Source organism: Theobroma cacao, chromosome 5 (genome assembly GCF_000208745.1).
Source record: "Theobroma cacao cultivar B97-61/B2 chromosome 5, Criollo_cocoa_genome_V2, whole genome shotgun sequence".
Classification (NCBI taxonomy): domain Eukaryota; kingdom Viridiplantae; phylum Streptophyta; class Magnoliopsida; order Malvales; family Malvaceae; genus Theobroma; species Theobroma cacao.
The window spans coordinates 8,102,102-8,127,354 of record NC_030854.1 but is presented as its reverse complement, the minus strand read 5'-3'; the positions used below and the strand labels follow the sequence as shown (position 1 = coordinate 8,127,354).

The following is a 25,253-nucleotide window of genomic DNA, read 5'->3' as shown; positions in this document are numbered from 1 at the left end:
CTAATAATTAATTAATTATAATTAATCAAAATATTGCATATTATTTTTATGTTATATAACATGTTCACATGTTATGATAAATGATCATGTGACATGATGTTATTTTTATCCCAAATCTATTTAATTAAAAAGGTACTTGAATATTATTAAAACCAAATTAAAATCGTAAAACACTATCCAAAATTGAACGCTAATAATATAGTATTATCAACTAATTACCTAAATCCATTACATACCTAATTACATAACTCAAACAACAACGTAAACAACTAAAAATCATATAAAAAATGATGTTATATTTCTTAGTTTACAAAAAGGAAAGTTGGTTATATATAGAATCAAGTTTAGGTTTAGGATATCTTAAAAGTGATACTTGAAACATACCCGAACCTGAGTCAAATATTAAAAACCTTCAAATTTACCCATAAGGGAATATAGGATACCTGAACCTTATGTGATTCGGTTAAATACTTGCAAATATTGGCATAACAGCAACCTGTTTACATATTTAGGAGACATCATTTAATATTACAATTATTAAAAAAATGACTCTATTTAATTCCCTGGTGAAGAGCTATGGAAAACTCTCTTGTTTTTCAAATTATAATTAAATAAGCGTATGTTTCTATTAAATGCCTACATTTTGCCGCATTACTTTTCAAATTTAACCCATATTCATGAGTTTTTATATGGATTCAACTTCACTTCTTTACTTTTTCAACTAACACTTTTCAAAATATTATTAATCATTACTTTCGTATGTAAAATTCACAATTAATAATTGAATTTTATACATACTGGGTGGTGATAATTGATGTAATAAAAAGAATTAATAAAGTAATAAATGAAAGTTTTATTATGAAATAAATCTTAAAAAAACAACTATAAAAGCAAGAATTTAAAGGGAGTAAAAAAATCTTTTTCAAGTGTGTATTGACAAATAAAATAAGAGACTTATTTATAGCTAACAACCTCTTGAATCATAATCCTAATCTATTCTATCTAAAAGTTCAAATTATGTTACATTTTTTGTATCTTGCCTATTGGACTGTTTGACTTGGTCTGCACTTCTTGGGTCATAATATAATGGACATTCACATATTTGTTCATAACACTCCCCTTGAGTGTCCATTGTATTAAGAATATGCCTTATTAAAACCTTACAAGGAAAAAAATCTCATGGAAAAAAACTCGAGTGAAGGAAAAATAGTATATAATTCTTTTCAAAAATACGCTTTTGAAATATTCCATCATTAAAAACCTTATCAAGAAAAACCCAGTGGGAAAAACCTTGATGAAAGAAAAGAGTACAATGCATATTTTACTTTCCCTAATGACTGCATTATAGAGATCTTTAAAATGATATATTCCAATCTTTTGTACCAACTTTTCAAATATTGCAGTAAGAAGGGCTTAATGAACAAATCTACTAGATTGTCACTTGACTAAATTTGTTGAACACCAATTTCACCTTTTTCTTCGAGATCACGAGTGAAGAAGAATTTTGGCGAACTATGTATTGTCTTATCGCCTTTAATATATCCTTCCTTTAACTATGTCATGCAAGCGGTATTATCTTCATATAACCCTGAATATTATTTAAAAACGTAAGGAATTCAATCCCAACTTTAAATGGTGATAGCTTTATAACTTACTTGCCTTCAGAGCAAGCAGCACATGAGTATTTCATTAGATTAAAAAATCTTCTAGTTTTTCAATGAATAATCATATTAATTTTCAATAATTTTTCGCATTCATTATTAATCCGGGATGGTCCAACCGGTTATGCCACATATTAAAATCATTAATAAACTTCTGATTTACTATGGTTTTAATTATTCTACGCTTTTGAAATACTATCTCATCAAAAACCTTATCAAGAAAAACCCAGTAGGAAAAACCTTGATGAAGGAAAAGAGTACAGTGCATATTTTACTCTTCTAATGACTGCATTATAGAGATCTTTAAAATGATGCATTCCAATCTTTTATACCAACTTTTCAAATGTTGTAGTAAGAAGGGCTTTGGTGAACAAATCTACTAGATTGTCACTTGACTCAATTTGTTGAACACTAATCTCACCCTTTTCTTCGAGATCATGAGTGAAAAAGAATTTTGGTGAACTATGCATTGTCCTATCTCCTTTAATGTATCCTTCCTTTAACTATATCATACAAGTGGTATTATCCTCATATAACCCTGAATATTATTCAAAAACGTAGAAAATTCAAACCCAACTTTAACTGGTGATAACTATATAATTTATTTACCTTGAGAGTAAGCAACACATGAGTATTTCATTAGATTGAAAAGTCTTATGGTTTTTCAATGAATGATTATATTAATTTTCAATATTTTTTCACATCATTATTGATCCGAGATGGTCCAACCAGTCATGTCAAATATTATAATCATTAGTAAACTTCTGGTTTATTATGGGTTTTAATTATTCTAATATTTGTGAAGTTTAATTAAGAGAACAGAGCGAGTAATTTTTTGTTCAACACATATTTCCTATTTGAGATAATAAATGTAATATAGAAGTATTAAGTGTCTTTTTCATTCGTTGTCTCAATATGATATTTATTCAGACGAATATCTTTAAATCTTAATAAACTTCTTTGAGACTTAATAGAAAATAATGCATCATTTATTATAAACTTTATTCCTCAATGTAGTAAAATATTAGCTCTTTTGGAACCTTCAATTAATCTTGTACTATCAGATATTATATTAACATTGGTTTTTTTTTTCTGTTGTCAAATGGAAAAATATCTCTTATTTTTAAATATAGTGTGTATTGTAGCAATTTCTGCTAGACTTATATTTACATCATAGAACTTGGATCCAACAAGATGAATATCCATATTTTCTTCCATAAAATAAAATATATATAATAAGAAATTTACAAATTAACATGAAATAACATTAAATACATAATGTTTCCCTAAGAAATGGAAAACGTTCTCAACTCTCTCCACTTTCCCCTACTCCTGCACACTCATGGGATGGCCACCGACAGGTCGTCGGACCCCTCCAACACCTCCCCACCGGTTGCCCAACCCCTCCATCCATATCGGGTCTGCCCATAACCATTCGACACCTCCGCCACTCACCCATGGCTGCTTGTAAGCCATTCCAGACAAAAACCATTAGCTGTTATCTCCTCGTGCTTTCAAGAAATCATTTTTATCTGTCGCTGCAAGAGAAAAGCCACCCGTGATTCCCCTTATGCTAGATCCGTCCATCCACAAGGATAGGCCAATCGCGGTATTCTTCGAAAATGAGATCCAGACTCTGACGCAACCCTTTTCTTATTCCATCATTGGTAAGTTCACTCGCATGCCAAAACTGTAAGAGATCCGACAAGCGTTTAAAGGAATTGGTCTTTTAGGTGCATACGAGATCCAGTGGTTGGATTACAGGCATGTATTGATTCACTTGTCGAATGAACAAGATTTCAAACCGTATATGGATTAAACAGCAATGGTTTATTATGAACCAAAAGATTAGGGTGTTTAAGTGCTCTCCAAAATTTGAAGCAGAGAAAGAGTCGACGGTAGTTCCTATTTGGATATCATTCCTAAACCTAAAGGCACATCTGTGTGAAAAATCAGCACTGATGTTGATAGCCAAAATAATTGGAAAATCACTATATGTAGACGAGGCTACAGCAAATGGATCTCGTCCGAGTATCGCCCAGGTTTGTGTGGAATATGATTGCTGACAACCGCTTATAGAGAAAGTTTGGATTGTCATCTAGAATAGAGAGACGGAAGCAGTCACTGGTGGTCATTCTCAAAAAGTGGAGTTCTCAAGGTTGCCGAATTACTATAATCATTACTGCCATGTTGGCCACAATATCTCAAAATGCTTGATTTTGGGAAACAATTCAAACAATAACAAACCGGGCGATAAGAAAACGAAGGATCTGTTGCCACGGTCTAATAATCCTTCTGTGCCATGGAACCGGGAAGAGCGGACCACGACACATAAAGGATAGGCTGAGTTTTTTATTAAAAATAAAAAAAACTAAGTCGGGAGGAACCAGCAAAACAGCGTTGTCAATGGCAGGAGGTTGGGAATTCATCTAAGTTAGATGCGAGGGCTTCGAGTGGCGTAGAAAGGATGTTAGAGGATAAAGAGATAGATCTGTGCAAAACCAAGAATAGATTTACAATGTTTGGCTCAATGGAAAAAGGTGGGCATTTAGATCATGAAAAACAAGGGCAAACAGAGATGGTGAACAGTGCCGAGGCTCAACCAAAAATTTTACTTCAGCCAACAAGCAATCCTCAGCTAAGGCAAGAGATTTCCAGAACAGATGAAGGGTTTTTGGGTACTGCACAGTCGAAATGAATGGGATTCAAAGAAGCCGTATCAAATCCACAACCTATGGAGGAAATTAGGGATAACCAGGACACATTAAAGGACTAAAAAGTTGAAAAAATACCAAGGGAGGTTCAAAAAGGCTATAATAAAGAGCCAGGGAGATGTGAAGTACGATTCCAAAAGCTAGAGCAAGGTCAAGGCTCACTGTTATCCTCCCAAAGATCAATCCAAGCAAGGGTCCAAGATAGCTCTTTTGAGCAAGATGTTGATGATAGTGTGGAAAACATCGAGACTCATGATTATGTTACGTAGGCGATGGAGAATGCCAGCAATGTTACGATCCAAAAGCATAAAAAGAAGAGATGTCGAAAGCTAGCGGAACGTATGGAGAAGTCGGTGATAAAAGGTGGTGGTCCAGTTCTGTCGGATGAGTTTCAACCGGATGGGAATGAAGTAAGACCTTTATCAGCATCATGCATGCATGAAGGAACATTGGGAAGCAGTGATGAAAGCGGATTTAATAAAGAAAACAGTTTAGTCCCCTCCCATACAGACGTAAGCCATGCAAACTTGGAGGTGCACCCAATGGTTTTATACAGGTGAAAATCTAATAGTGCACTTTTGGTGAAACCTATAACTATGCAAGCAGCTAATGACAATTCTGAGGAGAATGATGGAATGCAAGAAACGGAATCTGTCTCTATATGCTCTCCCACTCATACTTGTCCATGATTAATGCGATGATATGGAATGTGCAAGGCATCTCAAGTAACCCAACTCTGAGAAGAATCAAAAAATTAATGCTTTTGCATAAAATTAAAATATTGAGTATATTGGAGCCTATGGTTTATGCTCAAAAAGTAGAATTCTTTCGCAAGAGACTAGGCTTTGAAAAAGTTATTGTAAACTGCTTTCAAAAAATATGGTTGTTTCATTCTTATGATGTGTCTTGTGAGATTTTAATTGATCATGGTCAGTGTCTACATGTACGGGTCTCATTTCCATGGCTAGCTTTCCCCATTTTTGCAACCTTTGTTTATGCTAAATGTACCAGGTCTGAAAGAGTGCCGCTTTGGGACTGTGTAAGAACGGTTTCTGCAGGTATTGAGGGACCATGACTTGCGAGGGGTGACTTCAATGTCATTTTAAATGGGACGGAGAAGTTGCATGGTACGACACCACATGGAGGATTAATGGAGGATTTTGCAACTACCTTATTGGACTGTGGTCTATTAAATGGAGGGTTTGAAGGCAAACCTTACACATGGACAAACTCCCACATGTTGTAGAGATTAGATAGGGTGGTATACAACCAATAATTGGTAGCATGTTTTCAGCTCACAAGAGTGCAACACCTACACCGGGATGGCTCATATCACTGCCCGTTATTAATTTCATGCTTACAATCCATTGAGAAGTACCCTTCCTCATTTCGCTTCATGCATGCATGGGTCCAACATCATGAGTTTAAAAATTTTGTGTCCACAAATTGGAACCTTCCTATGCATGGCGTGGGTTTGAAAGCATTTTAGGGTAAGCAGCTGAGACTAAAACAGAATCTCAAGTGGTGGAATAAAGTAGTGTTTGGTAACATTTTCCATACCTTAAGGAGGTGAAAAAATGAGTTGAAACAAGTGAGCTGATTTTTCAACAAGAACAATCCTTTGAAAACCTGATGGCTTTAAATAAATCATGTGCTCAACTCAACCACTTCCTGAGCATAGAGGAGGCATTCTGGCAACAAAAGTCAAGCATAAAATGGTTAGTAGAGGGAGAACGTAACATTAGATTCTTCCACATGAGAATTAAAAGCCATATTTTTAAAGTACAAAATTCGGATGGAGAATGGATTGAGGAACCGACATTAATACAAGCTTATGCTGTAGAATTTTTTTCTGCTCTCATGAAGAATGAGCATTGTGATATGTCCAGGTTCAATAACTCTCTTATTCCTTCCTTGGTTTCCTATTCTGAAAATATTTTTCTATGTGCAATACCTACGAAATAAGAAGTTAAAGAAGTAGTCTTTGCCATTAATAAGGATAGCATTGCCGGGATGGATGGATTCTCATCATATTTCTACCAACAGTGTTGGAATATTATAGCAGATGACCTTCATGCAGCAGTTATGGATTTCTTTCAAGGGACGAATCTACCTCATGGGATTACCTCTACCACCTTGGTTCTTCTGCCTAAGAAAAGTAACGCCTCAACTTGGAGTGATTTTAGGCCGATTAATCTCTGTAATGTTCTGAATAAAATCATTACAAAGTTGTTGGCAAACCGGTTGGCCAAGCTTTTACCTTCCATCATTACAGAAAACCAGAGTGGATTTGTGGGTGGAAGATTGATAAGTGATAACATACTGTCTGCTCAGGAATTAATTGGGAGAATTCATCAAAAGGCTCGAGGGGGGAACATAGCGATCAAGCTGAACATGATGAATGCCTATGATCGCCTTGATTGGAACTTTCTTTATACAGTGTTTCAGCACTTTGGCTTCCATGCACAATGGATAGATATGATTCAACAGTGTATTTTGAATTGTTAGTTTTTAGTTTTAATTAATGGCAAGACAACAAGCTACTTTAAATCAGAACGAGAGCTTTGTCAGGGTGATTCTATCTCACCTCAATTATTCATCATGGCTGCCGAATACCTTTCGAGAGGAATAAATGCATTATTTATCCAATATCCTTCTCTTCTTTATGCTCTAGGTTGCCTACTTCTAGTAAGCCATTTGGTTTTTGCGGATGATGTTATTATTTTTACTCTCTTTGCAAAAAATTCTAATGTTTTTGCAGGAATATGATATAGTTTCCGGACATCAAGTCAATCCCTAAAAGAGTTTCTTTTTTACTCATAAAAATATTGCAACCTCAAGAAGACAAATAATCTCACAAGTTACAGGTTCCACTCACAAGAATTTACCTATTACTTATTTGGGAGCCCCTCTTTATAAAGGTCCCAAAAAGGTGATTTTGTTTGATGATCTGCTTATGAAACTAAGGGAGAAAATTACAGGATGGGAAAACAAAATTTTTACTTCTAGAGGGAGGATTACTCTACTATGAAGTGTATTATCTTCATTACCTATTTATTTACTCCAGGTCCTTAAACCTCCTCAATGTGTCATTGAAAAAATTGAAAGATTATTTAATAGTTTTTTATGGAGAGATTCTGTAGAAGCACAAAAAATTCATTAGACTTCATGGCGAAAAATCACATTTTCTTCCTCTGAAGGAGGCTTAGATATACGAAACTTAAACGATGTATTTGAAGCCTTTAGCATCAAGCTGTGGTGGAGATTTCAGACTTGTAACAGCTTATGGACACAGTTCATGAGAGCTAGATACTACAAGGGCAAAATTCTAAGAGACATACAGCCAAAACCTCACGACTCCCAGACATGGAAACGGATGATAGCGTGCTGTCTGGATACTGAGCAGTATATCAAATGGCGACTTGGTAGGGGGAAGGTAGTTTTTTAGCATGACTGTTGGATGGGCAATGAACCTTTGGTATGTTATTTCCCTGCTTTTACTTCCTCCATGCAGCAAGTAAGCTATTTCTTTAATAATGGGGAATGGGATGAGAAGAAATTGAGCCATGTCTTACCAGCGAAAATCGTAATTGAAATTTTACAAATTTCGTTTGACACATCTATTGAGGATGTCGCATATTAGATTCCAACTTCATGTGGATATTTCTCTACTAAGTCTACCTGGGATTTAATTCGTCAACGACAATTGGTAAACCCAGTACTTAATTTTATTTGGCATAAAAGTGTTCCTCTTATTACTTTTTTTTGTTATGGAGGTTATTGAATAATTTGATTCCTTTGGAGATGATATTGAAAAAGAAAGGATTTTCCTTAGCCTCTAAATGTTAGTGTTGCAACTCGGAGGAATCACTTATGCATATCATGTGAGACAATTCGATAGCTAAACAGGTTTGGGATTATTTTGCAAAATTCTTTCAAATCTACATTACTAATCCACAGAATGTCTCTCAGATTATATGGGCATGGGCATATTCTGGTGATTTCATCAAACAGGGCCATATCCGTACTTTAATTCCATTATTTATATTTTGGTTCCTATGGTTGGAAAGAAATGATGCGAAACACATGAACTTAGGAATGTATTTCGATAGAGTGATATGAAAATATTGAAACTCACTCACCAGTTATTCCATGGGAAACAATTTCAACAATGGCAATGGCGGGGAGATTTGCAAATTGCTCAAACTTGGGGATTTACATTTCCAAAGGTCAAAATATCTCCACCATAGATACTATATTGGCAGAAATCATTGACAGGTGAGTTTAAGCTGAATGTTGATGATAGCTCAAGAAATAATTTTCAGAATGCTGTAGGAAGGGGTGTACTGCGGGACCATACAGTGCATTAGTATTTGGATTTTATGAAAATTTTGGTGCCAAAACCTCTATTCATGCAAAATTATGAGCACTACGTAGAAAACTAATCTTATGTCGTGATTATGGTATTTCGCAAATCTGGATTGAGATGGATGCTTTGGTGATGATACATATGCTTACGGAGAAATGTCAAGGGTCACATGATAACAGGTATTTATTGTCTAGTATTCCAAAACTACTTACTCAATTTAATTTCAAGTTGTCTCATATTTTTCGAGAAAGGAATCAGGCGGTAGACTTATTAGCAAACCTTGGGCACGAACATCAGGAGCTTCAAGTTTTTAATTTGGCTTTTGGAAAACTACGTGGTATTCTGCGGTTAGACAAAGCTCGTCTAGGTTATGTTAGATTTAAATAATTGTAACAGAGTGTTACTTCCCTTTTTTGTTTTTATTCTTTTTACTTGTAATGTCTCTTTGACAAAAATTATCATAGGTTCTTGTATGTAGGTAGATTATTTTCCTTCTCACACTAGAAATCATGGTAAAGGTAATAATTGTTGTATTAGGAATTTTATCTCTTCTTAATCATGTAATTCCAGAGGTAAGGCTTTGGTCCCCCTCCTTACTGTACTTCATTTTTAACATTATTAATAAAACTTTAACAAGGTAACTGTGCCCTGCAGGAATTTTCAGTTAAAAAAAACATTAAATACATAATAAGTTCATATCATTTAAATATAATGAAAACATATTAAAGCATCTTCATAATATAATTATACTAAAATATGCAATTACTATTAAGTTCATTATCGGATATTTTCATTACCAATTAAATGTTCAATTCCTTTTTCAGAAGAAGACAAATATCTTGATGTGTTGTATCAACTTGGTCATGATTAAAATCATCACAAGATGTTGTAGTTTTCGGTGATGCTTGATAAAATTCAAGACATACAATAGATACGTGACCAATGGTAAATACGTTTTCTATATTCCTTTTATTCTTCTCATTTTTGTCTTTTCATTTATGGGTTAAAAGAATTTATTTACTTTTAGTGGGTTACAAATATTTATCCACTTTTGATGGGTTATCCACTTCTCGTGGGTTAGTGGGTTAAGGTGTCTATCAACTTCTAATTGTAAAACTATCCATCAACTTCTGGTGGTAAAATTGACAAAATTATTCTTCCACTTCTTGTGACAAAATTATTCTTAGATTTTGATTGTAAAATTATCCATCCACTTCTGGTGGCAAAATTATCCTTAATTAAAAGATTGATAGTGTAAATTATTATAGCCATCATAATTATTAAATGATGTTGTATTCACTTCAGGGAATTGACAAATTTATAATTTTTTATTAGTAATTCGTTTGTCGTATTCACTTCAGGGAATGAACATTCATAATTTTTCATTAATAGCTATATAATAGCAAATTCACTTTCCAATCAAGGGATAAAATATAATATATACAACATGATAGTAAAATTCATGTTAAGGTTGATTTTTAAGAAATGAAAATACTAAAAAGATATTATGTCATTTATATGATTTTCTAAAATCAAAAATCAAAACCCAATCATTGAAGATGAAAACATAATAATTCTAAAACTTTATAAATTAATTTATCGTGCTGATAGCGTACTATGAAATAAATTTTAAAAGAACAATTATAAGAGAAATATAAGCGAAAGGATTTAAAGGAAGCAAGAAGATCTTATTCAAATGTATATTTACAAATGAAGTGAAAGATCTATTTATAGGTCAACAACCCCTTAAATCATAATCATAATCTAACTTTATCTAAGAGTTCAAATCCTATTACATTTCTTATATCTTGCTTATTAGGCTATTAGTATGCACTTCTTAAGTCATAATACAATGGATATCGCATATTTATTCATAACAAGTTTAATTAATTTTTTATTTTTTCATGTTAGTTCATGATAAATGAATTGCAAGACTTATAAATACGAGATTGACTTGATATTTTAAATGCATATTGATAATAACTTTAGTTAAACCCCAGATAAAGTTAAATTTATAAACTAAGTAAATTCTAAATAAAGTCTAGTACATTTAATATGATATGAATCCATTAAAGGAAAATGTTTTGATGAAATTAAAGGAAATAAATAATAAGAAACCAACAAAAGGGCTGATGAGCAATGCACCACTCGAGAGTCGAGTCAGTCAAGGGATAAAAAAAAATAAAAAATAAAAAGACAAAGCTTATATTCTCTGATAATTGCACCCCAATTCCATTCCACCACCAATTTGGCAGCCGCCGCTGGAGACTTCAAGCCAAAGAGAACTAACTCCGCACTTTCATTGTTTTTTTCTTCCTTCTTCCACCATGGACGACGAACCAGAGCAACCGCCGCTATCAACTCTCGGCCGCCGCAACTCCATATCTAGCCCAGTCCAACTCCCCACGAGGCTAACTCTCCTAACCCCAAAACCTCTCCAGACCGCAAACAGCCTCCCCAACGGCAGCGCCTCCTCATCGCCGCTTGACCTCGAGCTTATCTCCCTCAAAACCTCTTTAGCTTCCTACACTTCACTCAAAGACATCCTCCCTTCTTCAGCTGTCGCTATCAACTCCCCAACCGCCGCTGGATCCGCCACCAATTCCGGGTACGAAATCTCCATCCGTAACCGTTTAGTAAAACAGGCTGCTTGGGCTTATCTCCAGCCCATGTCGGCCTCTCCTGACTCTTCTGGGCCTCACTTTTTCCGTCGGATTTGGCTTCGGTTCTCTTCTCAAAACCCCATCTCTTCCTGCCTTCGGTTCTTCCAACTCAAACTCCTTCCGGGTCTGACCCGAGTCGTTGATCTTATCCTCCGATACATTGGAATCCACTTCACTAGATAACTGATAAAGGGTGCGTTTTACACGCAGGACGAGGGATAGAATACACAAAATGCTTTTAACTGTACGGACATTATGATAACACATAATTTATATTACAAAGGAAAAAATTGAATGAATTGAATTTCAGACTTTGGTGTTTAAAAAACAATACTGTGTTTCTTTCCTTTTTGTTTTTTATGTTTGCAATTTTGGGGTTTTTTGTACAATTTTAGTTTGTTTGTTACAAATTATCAATTGTGTGGTTTGGTACGGCGGGGCTTAAAGCGAGCCTGTCGGAGCTTGGAGTTACAGGGAGAGTCCGGAATTGAGTCGTCGTCGCTCTGGTCGTGTTCTGATTGGCTGTCAGGTTGGAAGTGGACGAGTTTTGACTTGGGGAATTCTACAACGGCACGGTTGATTGTCGTCGGAGGCCAATTCTTGCTCTTCCCTGATTGACTACGGGAACCATTTGGTGGATTTTGCTGATCAGATTTCTGCAAAAGGTTGGTGAAATAACATTGAAGAATTAGAAATTTTAGTGCTAATTGTTTCAAGTTGTGCCCATCTTGTACATTGAAATTATAGAATTAATCACATATTTGATGAACCAGAGTTTGATAAACATTGTCCATGTGGTGTGTTAATGTTAAAGGAATGATGCTGCTGAGAAATACTGGGTTGTTTATGTTATGTTAAACCTCTGCTGTCTAAACTTCAAGGTCGAATTAAAGAAGGGGTAGAAATTAGAATAACATGGGAGGAAGGTATACCTGATTGCCATGTTTTAACCTCGAAGATTGGCCAGCCAAGTATTGAAACATTTCGAAGAATTTTGTCTGCCCCAATTCTGTGCAGTTCTGCCAGTAATATAAAGCAAAGTCCCATGCTCTGGCTCTTAGCTCCTGTATCTTTCTATCGACTTCTGTTTCATGCCTTACCATGTAAGGCCGCAACAAGGTATCGTATACATAACCCGTTCCCTGCATGATCAGAAGCTTATTATTGTTAATTGAGCTCAAGGGATTGCAAAAAATATGAAATGCATTGCTTGTGCGTTTTGCTTTTACCTTGGTCTTAGGATACCATAGGTAGATTAAGAGTGTAAGCTTCAGCTCGCCATACATAGGCAACCTTCAGGAGAGTTTCTAATATTAGAATTCTAAGCAAATCAGATTAGAGATATAAAAGTTCAGAGAGTTCTGTATACCATGAAATGAACAAGTCCCCTATCCTCTCAAAAACTGTCAGAAACGCCACAACGATCCTGCAAAATTTCATTGTCACCATAACTTTCGACTTAATAGAAAGCTAAACAAACAAAGCACAGGCCAGAATGAAAGATTGGTTCAAGTGTGTTTTGGGATAGTAATAACAAAAGTGACAAAGACAAGTGAGCCGTATCACTACTCAATATGAATGATGACCGAACAATTAAGTTCTAGTTCTACTATCAACTAATCCATAAACCCAAGCCATGGAATCCAGGCATTATCCTCCTGACCAGTTAGAATATTGCTTTCTCATGTAGATATTCTTCATAAAAAATTCTTTGGGGTCTATCCTTCTCGATGTCATATGCAATAATATAACGAGGAATAAGAAATGGCCTTTGTTCTAATGGTTCTTATCTCGCAACACATTGCGGACTCCTCATACAACCACGGTTCAATCCAGGCCAGCAACAATAAACTGTAGTCCTCTGCCCTTTTTGAATTGGAAAAAGCCAAAATTATGATATTGGAATAATTAAAACTGAAGAAATATCATGTCATCCATTTCGCCTCAAATGATATATTCCTAAGAATCTATGGAGCCTAACTGGATTTGACATGTTGTAGCAATCCAATGGGTGATTTTACGAATTAACTTAATTTGTATTTAATTTGGAAAGACTGGGTGCTAAGGTTGAATTTGTCAACCTTAGTAGGATCAATCAAGCAGAAAGAAACAAAATGTAAGGAGTTATACGGGATTGAATTGGCAAACTTGTCCAGGATGAGAAAAGTCTACGGCTACGTAGCAAAATGCAAGAAAATGTGAAAGGCAAAGGCTTGATACCAATATTGACACCAAAATCTGAGTTCTTCTATCTCGACCTTGTTCTTCTCCACCGTTTTAAAGCACTCAAGCGCTGGATATGCATATCCAAGAATCAAACTGAAAATACAAATCACCGGAAAATCGATAAGATCAAAACCCAGAAATCAAAGTAACCATTCTTTTAACAAGCAATGAACATTAAATGCAAAGTCATGATACATAAAACAACATGAAGAAGCAAAAAAAAGGAGAAAAAAACAAATTGAAATGACTTACATAAGCAATCTGGTAATGAATTCACCCAACATTTTTTTTAAAAAAAGAAACTTTTAATTCTGATTTCTCCAATCTCCGGCGCTAGTTTTCCTGCTGACAAAAAAAGTAGTATTCCATAAATAAAATCAAAACTCTCTTCATTAGATCATTCATTCATTGAACCATGCAAAGTGCAGAATCCAAAAAAAAAAAAGAAAAAAAGGGCAACCCAAATTTCCAAACCTGTTTCCAAAACCAAAAAAAAGATGGCAGGCTAAAATGAATTAACGAAGTAGCCTGATCTATTGCATCAAAAACGGAAACTTTAAAAGAAGCAAAAACTCTGCAAAAGGGAAAGAAGAAATGAATCAGCAAACAGAAAGAGAAGACAAAGTAAAACAGAAATCTACGAGAGACACGTTTGTTAAGATTCTTTAGAACGAAATCTGGGGGTTAAGGAGTTAAAACCTTGGAAACGAAACAAAGGATCTCGTCGATTCCGCGAGGAAAATGTGTTGCCGCGAGAGACAGAGAAAGAAAAGAGAAGACTCTTTTGTTTGTTGTAATTTTCTGGGCAGAAAACTTGAGATCAAAGGGAAAATGAGAGAAATGTTTGGTATTTATATGTGGATTTAATTTGTTTATATGGTATCGGCCAATGCGCAGCAGGCAGCAGTTAATAATCAAGTAGTTATAACAATAATAATAATAAGAAAAAAAAAAAAAAGAAGAAAGGGATTGGATTTAAAGGGAAAATGAAAATCAAAGCTGGGAATTTCTTGGCAGAGACGCTTCCTCCCTTCGTCACGATATTACACGCATTTCAGCGTCCAAGGATTTCTTGGGACGCTTCCAACGGGATTACCGTTTGGCAGTTGTTCCTCATCGGGGTATTATTGTCATTTCATAAACTTACAAAACCTTTTATCTGAGGAAGAAGTGCACTTTTGTTGAGAAATAGATCATTTTTAGCAGCAAGCAACTTTCACTTTACAATGATTGAGAGGCCTTTTAGAAAAGGATTATTTACTCTATTATTATTATTATTATGTTCAAATTACAGTATTAATAATAATAAAAAAGGGAGGGAACGTACAAATTTGAAATTGAAGTTGATGTAGAATCTTGGTATTTTGGAAGGCAATTAGCTTTTGTCAAAATAATTCTAGAAATATGGAAAAAAAAAACGTGAAGAATATTAGAATAGTACGAGAGTGAGAGAGAGATGCACTTATTGATTGCTAAGTGGTTTCTAAAATGTTCCAATTCCAATTCTTTCTTATTCGTATCTGCAATCTGCTCATCTATTAAAAGGAAAGCGTGTCTTCTAAACTTGGTCTTTCTACTTCCTTATGCACACCCCTTGATGTATGTATATTTGTATGACAATTTTCCCGTTTGCATCTACATCAAATAGGAGCATGCGTGACAACATCATCTTCATGAAATGTATAATATTTTATCTCAAATTTTAAGTTCTTCAACTTATCAAAAGTTTTTTTAAATACTTTATTTTTATGACATGACATTTTTAATGATAAATTATAATTATAATATATTTTAATGATAAATTATAATTTAGAGGGTAGACGTAGTCACCATATGTTATAAACCTTTAATACGATGCACCAAAAAGAAAAACCTTATAATAAGAATATTGGTGATGTAGAGGACTGCATTAGGTCAAAGAAGACACAATAAATTGATTTCCTTTGCCTTTTTGCTTTGGCGTGTGGGACCTTTCATACTAACCCCTTAAGAATCTTCTAATGGTAAAGCGTATGCCCAACATTTCTTCCTTCATCCTTTTCATCCAAGTATCCCCTTGGCTTCTGTAAAATATATTTCTTCATAAAAATCATTTTATGACTTGGCAGATAATTCTTTGTATCTCTTAACTTAGAAGCAAGTTTGCGCTAACCAAATATATATATATGTATCAAAATTTAGAAAAAAAAATTATTAATTTTTCATATTTATACTTTATTACAAAATTTAATACACGTTAATATTAATATAATCAAATTTCTTAATTATGACAATACGTTTAGAAATGAAAATTATAAATATAATTTCATTCTAAATATTGATGGTGCTTTTAAATTGGCTACAAGTCATGCTAGAGCCCTCATTCATAATGCTGATGGTGAATGAGTGCGTGGGTTCGTCATTAACACTAGAATTACAAATAACTTAGCTACTAAGTTACGAGGCATTAGAGAGGGTTTATTACTTGCCAAGAGTCTACAGATACAATAGCTGGTGGTCGAATTGGATACCACGTCAATGGTGGTCAAATTTTTGAAAGCGGGTGTCAATCAGAATCATCCTTATATTACATTAGTGCATGATTGTCTCGTCTTGATGGAGGAAGGGTGGGTGAAGAAAATTCGACATATATTTAGATGAGGTAATATATGTGCCGATTCTCTTGCGAACTTGGTACAAAATGGCTCTTTGGGAACGACATACTTGACAAATCCTCCGAAAGAGTTATGTTTGTTAATTTCAAAAGACTTGTCCGACTCACCTAGCCTGAGATACCAAATCGAAACATCCGGGTCTTATGTACCAAAAAGAATTATACATATAATTTTGAAAGTGTTTCAATAAATCAAAGCATAAAGCGTGAAGTATATTTCAATTAATTTTAACAAAAATCAAAATCAGGGTTAATATTTTTAAGCCTTGAAGTTAATATATTAACTCACACCATTAACTTGAATAATCAATGATATGATTAAATTATAAATTACATTTTACAAATAAGACACAAATTTAATCATTTTTTAAGTAAATTAAACAAGAATTTTTTCATTTTAATAATTATTTTATTTAAGTCTTAAACTTCATTTTAATGACACTAAAATATTTTTTATAAAATCTAGGAATAAAAAATAAAAAAATCAATAATATTAATTTTATTTATAGTGATTTGCATAATAATAGCAAAATTTTATATCTATGAGCATTTAAGTTTATAGTGTTTATTATTATAATTTTTTTCGAAAGGCATTTATTGTTATAATTTAAACTAATGCTTTCTTTTTTCATTACTTTCTTTCTTTTTTAATTGAATTTATTTAAAAATATTTCAATAATAGGATTTTTTTTTCTTTGTTGCATTTAGGAAAATATGAAATAAAAAAAAAGGAATAATGAGAAGACATTAGATTAAGCTTATTTCATATATTTTTGTGAACTTTTTCATGAAAAATATTTATATAGAAAAAATAAAAAGAGGGAAAATTAAAAAAGTGCTCACTTTTTTCTTTTTATATTATTTTTGTTCCTTTCCTGCCCTTTACTTTTTTTTAATTGAAAATATTCTTTCTTTCTTCTTTTTTATAAAAATAGATAACAATAAAGGAATTGCGTTGGGAATCTAATTGCTTGACAAAGGCAGTCTAATGATTCAAGCAATTGTAACTCTTCTTTTTTCTATACGACGTAGGCTGCATACAGTATGATTTGATTTGATTTTTAAAAATAAAATAAAATAACATTCAATATTCGAATTTTATAAATATTAAATCAAATGTTTTTATAAATTGAACCAAACTTCATCGGTTCTATTTCACAATTTTTTTTATAAAAATTTTAATTTTTTATTATTTACTTAAATTTATTGATAAATGATTTTTTATTTTATAAAAAATAAAATTACTTTAAAATGCAGTTGATTCAATCCGAATAATTTTAATTTCTAATTGAACAATCGAATCAAAACCGAATAATATATTAAAACCCTATTTAAGCCGAATCGAACATTATTTTTTTTTATTTTTTTCTCAATTCAAAGTCTTATCTTAAAATCTAAATATGAAAGTTTTATATTGTAAATTTTAAAAAGAAAGATGTTTTGTTAGGGACTCAAATGGTTATATCTAAGAGAAAGAAATGTTTAGTTGAACCAAGAAAGTGTAAGGTGCGAAAATAAACGCGCTTTAAAATTTATGACTCATTCATTGTTATATAATGATGATAAAAAAAAAGTAAACAAGGCACTTGATATAACTTCTACGAAACTACGAGCACTATTTCCATGGTAAGCAATTGACTAAACAAATGGCCTCGACTTTGTCAAAATCTTGGGATTTTTTTATATACATTTGCAAGTGCCATGATCCTTCATGAATGTTGACAGGCTTTCCCTTGGACCAAGTTCATGACTATTCCTTACTCTATTTTATTTTTAGTTAATATAATCCCTGCAGATGTAATTAATGATGTTAACAACTATTATAATATATCAAATTGAGTCGTTATGGTAGGTCAACTTTTGACCCAACCAATTTGCAACAATGAAAGGAATAAAAATTAATAAATGGTCAATACTAGAAAGATTACATGTTCATATTTAAGATTGGAAGATTCAAGATCTGCCAATTTTATATATATAGTTTTGGTTGTAGTAGTTCAACTTAAATGCATGGACTCATCTACTAGTTTTCTTAGCATTAATCCATATGTCAACCAAATCAATAATATTGGTAGACTATTAATTATTAAAGCATATTGGTTCATATTTTCTAGAGTAATTAATCATTTTTTGTTCAATATGTGAATGATATATAATCTGATGGAAATAAATAGTATAAAATTATAAGTCCTGATAAAATTTGTTGTTTTGAGAAAACAATTGAATGTATATATACCAAAATTAGTTCATGAAGGAAATTAACACATTAAATAAAAGTAAAAGGAAATCAACACATTAAGCATTTAAAAATTCTGTGCATGCGGAATTGGAAGTCAAGTTTAAACTAAAACTATATATGTATCAAGAAATGGCAAAAGGTATCTTCCATGGAAACTCATTGGGTAGTTCAATGTGTTTGCTCCATTATTATGTGTATTACTCTCTAGAGTTTTTGCATATTTAATTATATAGTTCTTTTATTCGAATAAAAAGATTAGAACCCAACTCTTTAAATAAGGGATTAATTATAATATAATCTTTGAACCAACCTTTGACAAATGCTGATGTTTAGTAGTCTCAAGGTATTTTTATATGAATCATGAATGCATACTTGTGGGTTGGCTGATATTGATATGTATAGATAGGATGTTAGGAAATGTTTAATTCAAAATGTTCTTAAATATAATTATTTTCAAGAAAGAGAATTAGTATTATTCAATGTTAACAGAGAATTAAGAATTGTTGTTTAAAAGAAATATAACAACTTTTGGCCACTTATTATTAACTTCTTAAATTTGTTATTCCCAAGTTTAGATTATTGTAGTTTTGATTTTTTGAACCAATTGACAATTAGACATAGTTATTGTCATATAAAGCAAAAAAAAAAAAAACAATTTATGAATGAATTTACAAAGAATATGTGAATACAACATAATATAGATATACTATAAATAGCACAAAAACAAGTAAATTTGAAATGAAGGTTGGGTTTCTTCATATCTAGGTCCAAGTACTGAACTAGTAATTTTTTAAGCTTAAACCAACTGATTTTAAAAATTTTAAACTTAAGTTGTTAGTAGTAATTGACTTAAATTCTTATATAAGTCTCAGCATCACATTCACAACTTATATGGGATAAGGTATCACAATTACATCCACTCCCATTCCACAGGATCATAATCTCATCAGTGTATTGTCAACGTCTACACTGAACTAATATATACTCTAATACTTATTATAACGATTTTGATGCAAGCAACACTAATTCAATAATTTTTTAAATTTAAACCATGTGATCTTAAAAACTTAAACTTAAATGGCTGGTAGTGATTGATTTAAATTTTTATATAGATCTTAATAATTATATTTATATCTAATGTAAGATGGGTATCACAATATATATATATTTTTCCTTTTTGTTGTTATTTGATAATAATATTGTTTTTATGAATTAGTAATATAAAAGATTTTCATGTTTGATTCCCGATATTGGGCGGGCTTAGTGAAATGCAAGAGGAGTCTCCAAAGAAGTCGTATAAGTTGTGAAATGGGGGTCTCACCTATGTCCAACAGCTCATTTTCAATTGTAGTCCAAACAAGTAAATTAAATTGGGCCAAAAATGAAAATGAGAGTTGAGTCAGGTTGGATTTTAATTGGATAAAGATAAAGAGCATTGGGCTTCATCTATGGTTTTCATTCTTTGTTATTACAGCTTCAATTTATTGGCTGGGTCTTGCTGTTGTTGGATTCCTGAGATACAGTATGGTAACCTAAGTTCTTGTTTGGGTTAGCCTTGAAAACAGATAGGATGGTTAATGATCTCAGAATGTGGCATCTAGATGGGCCTTTGGCCCTTGGGTTAGCCTCACTTCTTTCGGCTTCTCATTTACAGAATCTTGACATGGTTTAATTATAACTAAAGTTCAATTTATTAAGAAAAAAAATTAAAATTACTCAATTAAAATAAGCATAATATTCAAATAAGCTCATGAAGTATTCAAGAAAATTTAAATAAATATTTATTCTTTTATTACGTTTAATTAAATTTTTGTATTTTTATTTTGAGTAAATAAACTCTTATTTTTTATTACGTTCAATCAAACCCTTATACTTTTATTTTAGATCAAATAAATTTTTATAATTAATAATTGATTAATTATCATTAATCAAAATCTTTCTTGTCATTTTATACCCACATGATGCTGACGTGGCATTAAAGTTGAAGGTGAAAATATGATATGATAATGTCATAATGCTACATCAACATGCTACGTCATTATTAATTATAATATATCAACATGTCATATTAATATCATGTTAGTATCACGTGACAAAGAATGACAAGTGACATTTTGATTATATCACTAATTAGTTATAAGAACTTATTTGATTTAGAATAAAAATACAATGACCTATTTCACTTGAAATAAAAGTATAAAGACTTAATTAAACTCAATAAAAGTATAAGAGTTTATTTGAATTTTTTTAATAGTTTAGAAACTATTTTACATATTATGTCATTAAAATATTTAAACTAATTTCTATTATTTATTATAAATTAGGATTTTGTGAGTGTGATAAATTATGTCAAGATTTTGGAATAACTCTCATACATCTCATACAATTAAGTAGATGAGATCTACATTATTCTAACTAGTAATTATTTTAAGTGGGAAAGGTTTTACTCACCTTAACAAGTAATGAAAAGCAAAAATAGTAAGGGAAAGGCTGCTAAGTAATGAAATTGATAGATGTAGACAAATATATTTATAAACTATTATAATAATTTAAAATAAACAAATTTTCTAATTTTTATATTTTTTCCTTTATACAAATAATATGGTTTTGATAATTAAAATTAAATAAAAAATTTTCAAATATACAATTAATGTAGACATCATTAATTTTGTTATGATATTAAAAGAATAAAGACTTATTTTTTAAATTGTAGAGAATAAAATAGGAGGCATTTTGAACTTCAAAAATCATAGGCAATCTACTCGATTTTATCTTATTCCTTTTTAAGATTTGAACTTGAGCAGACCTTCCAAGATGGACTTTCAATTTCTAATTGTTGAGTGCCATCCTTTCGGAATTAAATATGATTAAAGTTCATCTAAAATCAAAAACTAAATTTAAATAGAGTAACTCCATAAACGAAAAAAAATAAAAAGGAATATGTGCTTCATTCTTTAAAATAAAAGAGAGCTTTTTACTTTTATTTATTTAATTTAAAATATTTTGTATCTGATTCAAATGTTTTTCTCTATAATTAAACAAGTGAAGCAGTAGTAAGCATGAATGATAACAATTTATTAATTTATTGACAGAAATTGGCATAATCATTTATTACATTTTGAATGGTTATTTTTATTTTTTTATAAATATAACATGGTTTATCTAATTTATAAATAACCATTCTAATTATATTGAATGGTCGGACCTTCAACAAAGGATATATTCAGGCATCTTAATAAGGTGAAGTGTAGTCAGCTTGTTAGGGGTTGGGTTAAATTTAATGTTGCCCAAAGAACATCGTTGGGTTAAGTTTTATGTCAATGGAGCATCATCTAGAACTTCATTGGAGGTAGGGATAGGCAGATTGTTACGAATTAGTAGCGAATTAATAAAAATAAAGTTTTCAAAGCCAATTGGTTTAGGAGATTTCAATCTAGTAGAATTGCTGGCCATCATAGAAACTTTTTTTTTTTTTATAGTTGACATATGAGCGGTAATGTAGCCAATCTTTGGATGGAAAGCAACTCAAAGAAACCCAATATCATGATCTGTCAATCCTAGTGAGGCATTGTGGAGGGTCAGAACATGGTTACTACAAATTCCAAAGGACATCATACAAGAAGTAAGGAAAGCTGGTTCGATTAAAATGGGAGAATGCTACAACAAGTTAGATCTTGTAATTTGTGGTTTTGTATCTTAAATATATCAAATACGATTAGACACGAAACATGTTAAAGTTAAATACAAACACGATACGAATAATATTTGTGTATTAAATTTAAAATATGTATACGTATACGTTTAATATTTGTATAACACGATATGACACGATTAACACATTTATTAAACTTGTCAATATAGGATACGATATAATTAATAACACGATTAAATAAAAATATTTACAATTAAATATAATTTTATTACTTAATTTAAAATCAATAATTATAACAAAACAAAATAATAATAACATCAAACATAATAAAATGTAACATAAATAACATACATAAAATTCATTATCTTATAATATAATAAAATTCATCATTAGCATCTAACCTTAAAATACTAATAATATTTAAAATAAACCAAAATGATAACAAGGCAAAAGTTCAAAATTAAGGTTTGGTATAGTATAATTACATAATTATCCTTAAAAAATTTAAAAAATTTATTTAAATAATTGTTTAAAATTATTTAAGTAAAGTTAAAATAGTCTTTGACTATTAATTTTTAATAAATTGATAAACGTGTCATGTAAACACATTTAAACATGATAACACAATTGATTAAACGTATTTAAATGTGTTTCAAATGTGTTATTTGTATATGACACGTTAAGATTTAAAATTTTTGTGATTTAAATGTCTCTGATACGATTAGACACGAAATACGTTAAGACTAAATTCAAATCTATTTAACATCATATCTTTTCATGTGGTGTTAACTATCATGTTCAAAATTACTTGATTTACAATAAGTGTTCGGATATGCTATATAAGGTTTAGGTGTGGACACTAAGATAGCGTCTAAGAACCTAAACAAGTGGTCCCACATTTAGACATCCCAAGGAGCTAAATGTTTGGATTTTTGTGAGGTTTCTATAAAGCATAATTTTCAAAAAAAATAAAAAAATTATAATAGTATTAAATCATTTAAAGATTAGGCAAATAATTTTAGAGGAAATTGTGAGAAATAACCTTCCTCATAAGCCGAATTCAAAAATATCATTTTTTATAAGTTTAACTAATTTTGATCAATTTTGATATGACTTGACAATAATACCCTTTAAATAATTTCAGACAAATTAAAATGGTTTCAGTTTTCTCTCTTCCGCCATCTAGATAAAAATTTCAAAATTAAATATCGATTTCTCTCTCTGCTCAAATATGTCTATCTCGCCATCCAATTCGCAGAGATGACATCAACCTCTTTTTTATTTTGTTTTATTTTTTTGAATGATGGATCTTGGGGTTTTTAAGGGCGATGAACAACGATTTTGCTCTTTGCAGGCAGCGATTTTGCTCAGGGAGAAGAACAGCTAAAGCATGTTTGATGGGTTTTATGGTGGTTCACGATTTTGTTGTATCTGAGATTGAGGTGATTGTTAAGCATGTTTGCTAGGGATTTTGATTTTTTTTAATGAGATTTTGAGTTGAAATTGTTTAGGGAATATTTTATAAAGAGGGTATATTTTATTTTTGTATAAGGGGAGTGAGTAAGGCCTCCCGATAGGGATATATTTTCTCTTGCTTTGAAGGATTATGGAGTTTTGTAATCTATCTTTTATGAAATGCACAATTTCATGGCTTAGCAAAAAAAAAAAAGTATGTGTTTTAGGTTCTAGAGTTTATTGGTTTATTCATAGAACCTCAAAACTGAGTTTACTGGTTTTTAGGTATTGCGTGACTTAATCACTGTGTGACTAGTTTTTAGGCATTACGTAACTTTTTAGACATTGCGTGACTGATTTTTAAGCAATGTCTAAGTCACACATTACCTTACTAACTAGTCACACAATGCCTTACTAACAAGTCACGCAATATCTATCAACTAGTCACGCAATGCCTATCAACTAGTCACCCAATGCCTTATCAGAAACTAGTCATGCAATGCCTTATCAAAAATTACTTACGCAATACTCAAAATTAGTCACACAATATTCAAAGTCAGTCACGCAATGTCTAAAAACTAGTCACATAATTTCTAAAAATCACAAAAATTACTAAATTTCATTTAACAATATCAACAACTTCAAACGATACACCATATTCCATTTAACAACATAATTAACGAATATGAATGCTCAAAATGTTCAAAAGTTTTTCTTCATATATCAAAAATCACTCTAAAATGTTTAAAAATGCTCAAAACGCTCACAGATTTTCTTCGTGTATCAAAAACTACTCCAAAATGCTCAAAATGTTTAAACGTTTTTCTTTCTGGTAAAAAATACTCCAGAGATGAATAGTCTGGTGAGGAAAGCTCAAAAAATATAAATCAGTTTTAGGCGCAAATTTAAACGTACTTAACCTGTTAATAGGTTTCGGGTTGAAACGCGGAGCCAAATAAAATGGTCGATTTCATTAAGGGTAATTTGGTCCAAATTTTAATTCTCTTGGGTAAAAATAATTACAATTATGAGGATGTCTATTGTCAAAAACACGTTATGCATAAGGCCTATTTAAAAAAAGAACCCATAATTTTATCATAAAGGTTAAAGGAGATAAAGACGATTAAGCAATAGGCATAAAGACGATTAGGCAATAGGCATGACCCAAAATGGAGTCAATAATTAACATATAGTATCCAAAGCCTGCGGGTAGTGCATGTATCCTAAACGCTTGTTTGGTTTGATTTTTTTTAATTTAAAAGTTATTATAAAATTTTTATGAAATATAATAACTTTTAAAATTAAAGTAAAGTTGTTTAATAAATTTCTTTTTATAAATTTTTTTATAACTTATAATTTAGGTTAAAATTATTGTAGAGGGTATTTTTTATTGAGAGGATAGTATTATAATTATTTTTAACATATGAAGATATTTTTGAAATAAAAATAAAATTTTTTTATATTTAAAAAAAAAAAAGCTCTTCACGAGCTTTTCTTAAATTCTTTTTAAAATTTTGTTTTAAAAAAATTATATTTTTTTAAAATTTATATTTAACTTAATTTTTACTTTCAAACTATAAATAAATTAAAAAATCAACCAAACAAGCACTAACCCCTAAAC

General features: G+C 31.4%; 2 protein-coding genes across 3 annotated transcripts; one reads left to right on the top strand and one right to left on the bottom strand.

Moving 5' to 3' along the window:
• LOC18598364 (putative HVA22-like protein g) lies at window positions 10,816-14,536 on the bottom strand. 2 transcript variants are annotated; one of them, XM_007027861.2, is made up of 8 exons: window positions 14,333-14,536; window positions 14,108-14,207; window positions 13,886-13,975; window positions 13,628-13,726; window positions 12,777-12,833; window positions 12,637-12,700; window positions 12,340-12,549; window positions 10,816-12,063 (listed from the first exon to the last, which is right to left on the bottom strand). In XM_007027861.2, the coding sequence occupies exons 3-8, from the start codon at window positions 13,915-13,917 to the stop codon at window positions 11,821-11,823; spliced, it is 705 nt and encodes a 234-aa protein (XP_007027923.1). In that variant the 5' UTR covers window positions 13,918-13,975; window positions 14,108-14,207; window positions 14,333-14,536; the 3' UTR covers window positions 10,816-11,820. The 2 variants fall into 2 exon arrangements, with proteins under 2 accessions (XP_007027923.1, XP_017977896.1); XM_018122407.1 differs by having other exon boundaries at window positions 13,886-13,978; window positions 14,333-14,534.
• On the top strand, window positions 11,072-11,590 carry LOC18598365. The gene has a single exon (XM_018120915.1). The coding sequence runs from the start codon at window positions 11,072-11,074 to the stop codon at window positions 11,588-11,590; it is 519 nt and encodes a 172-aa protein (XP_017976404.1).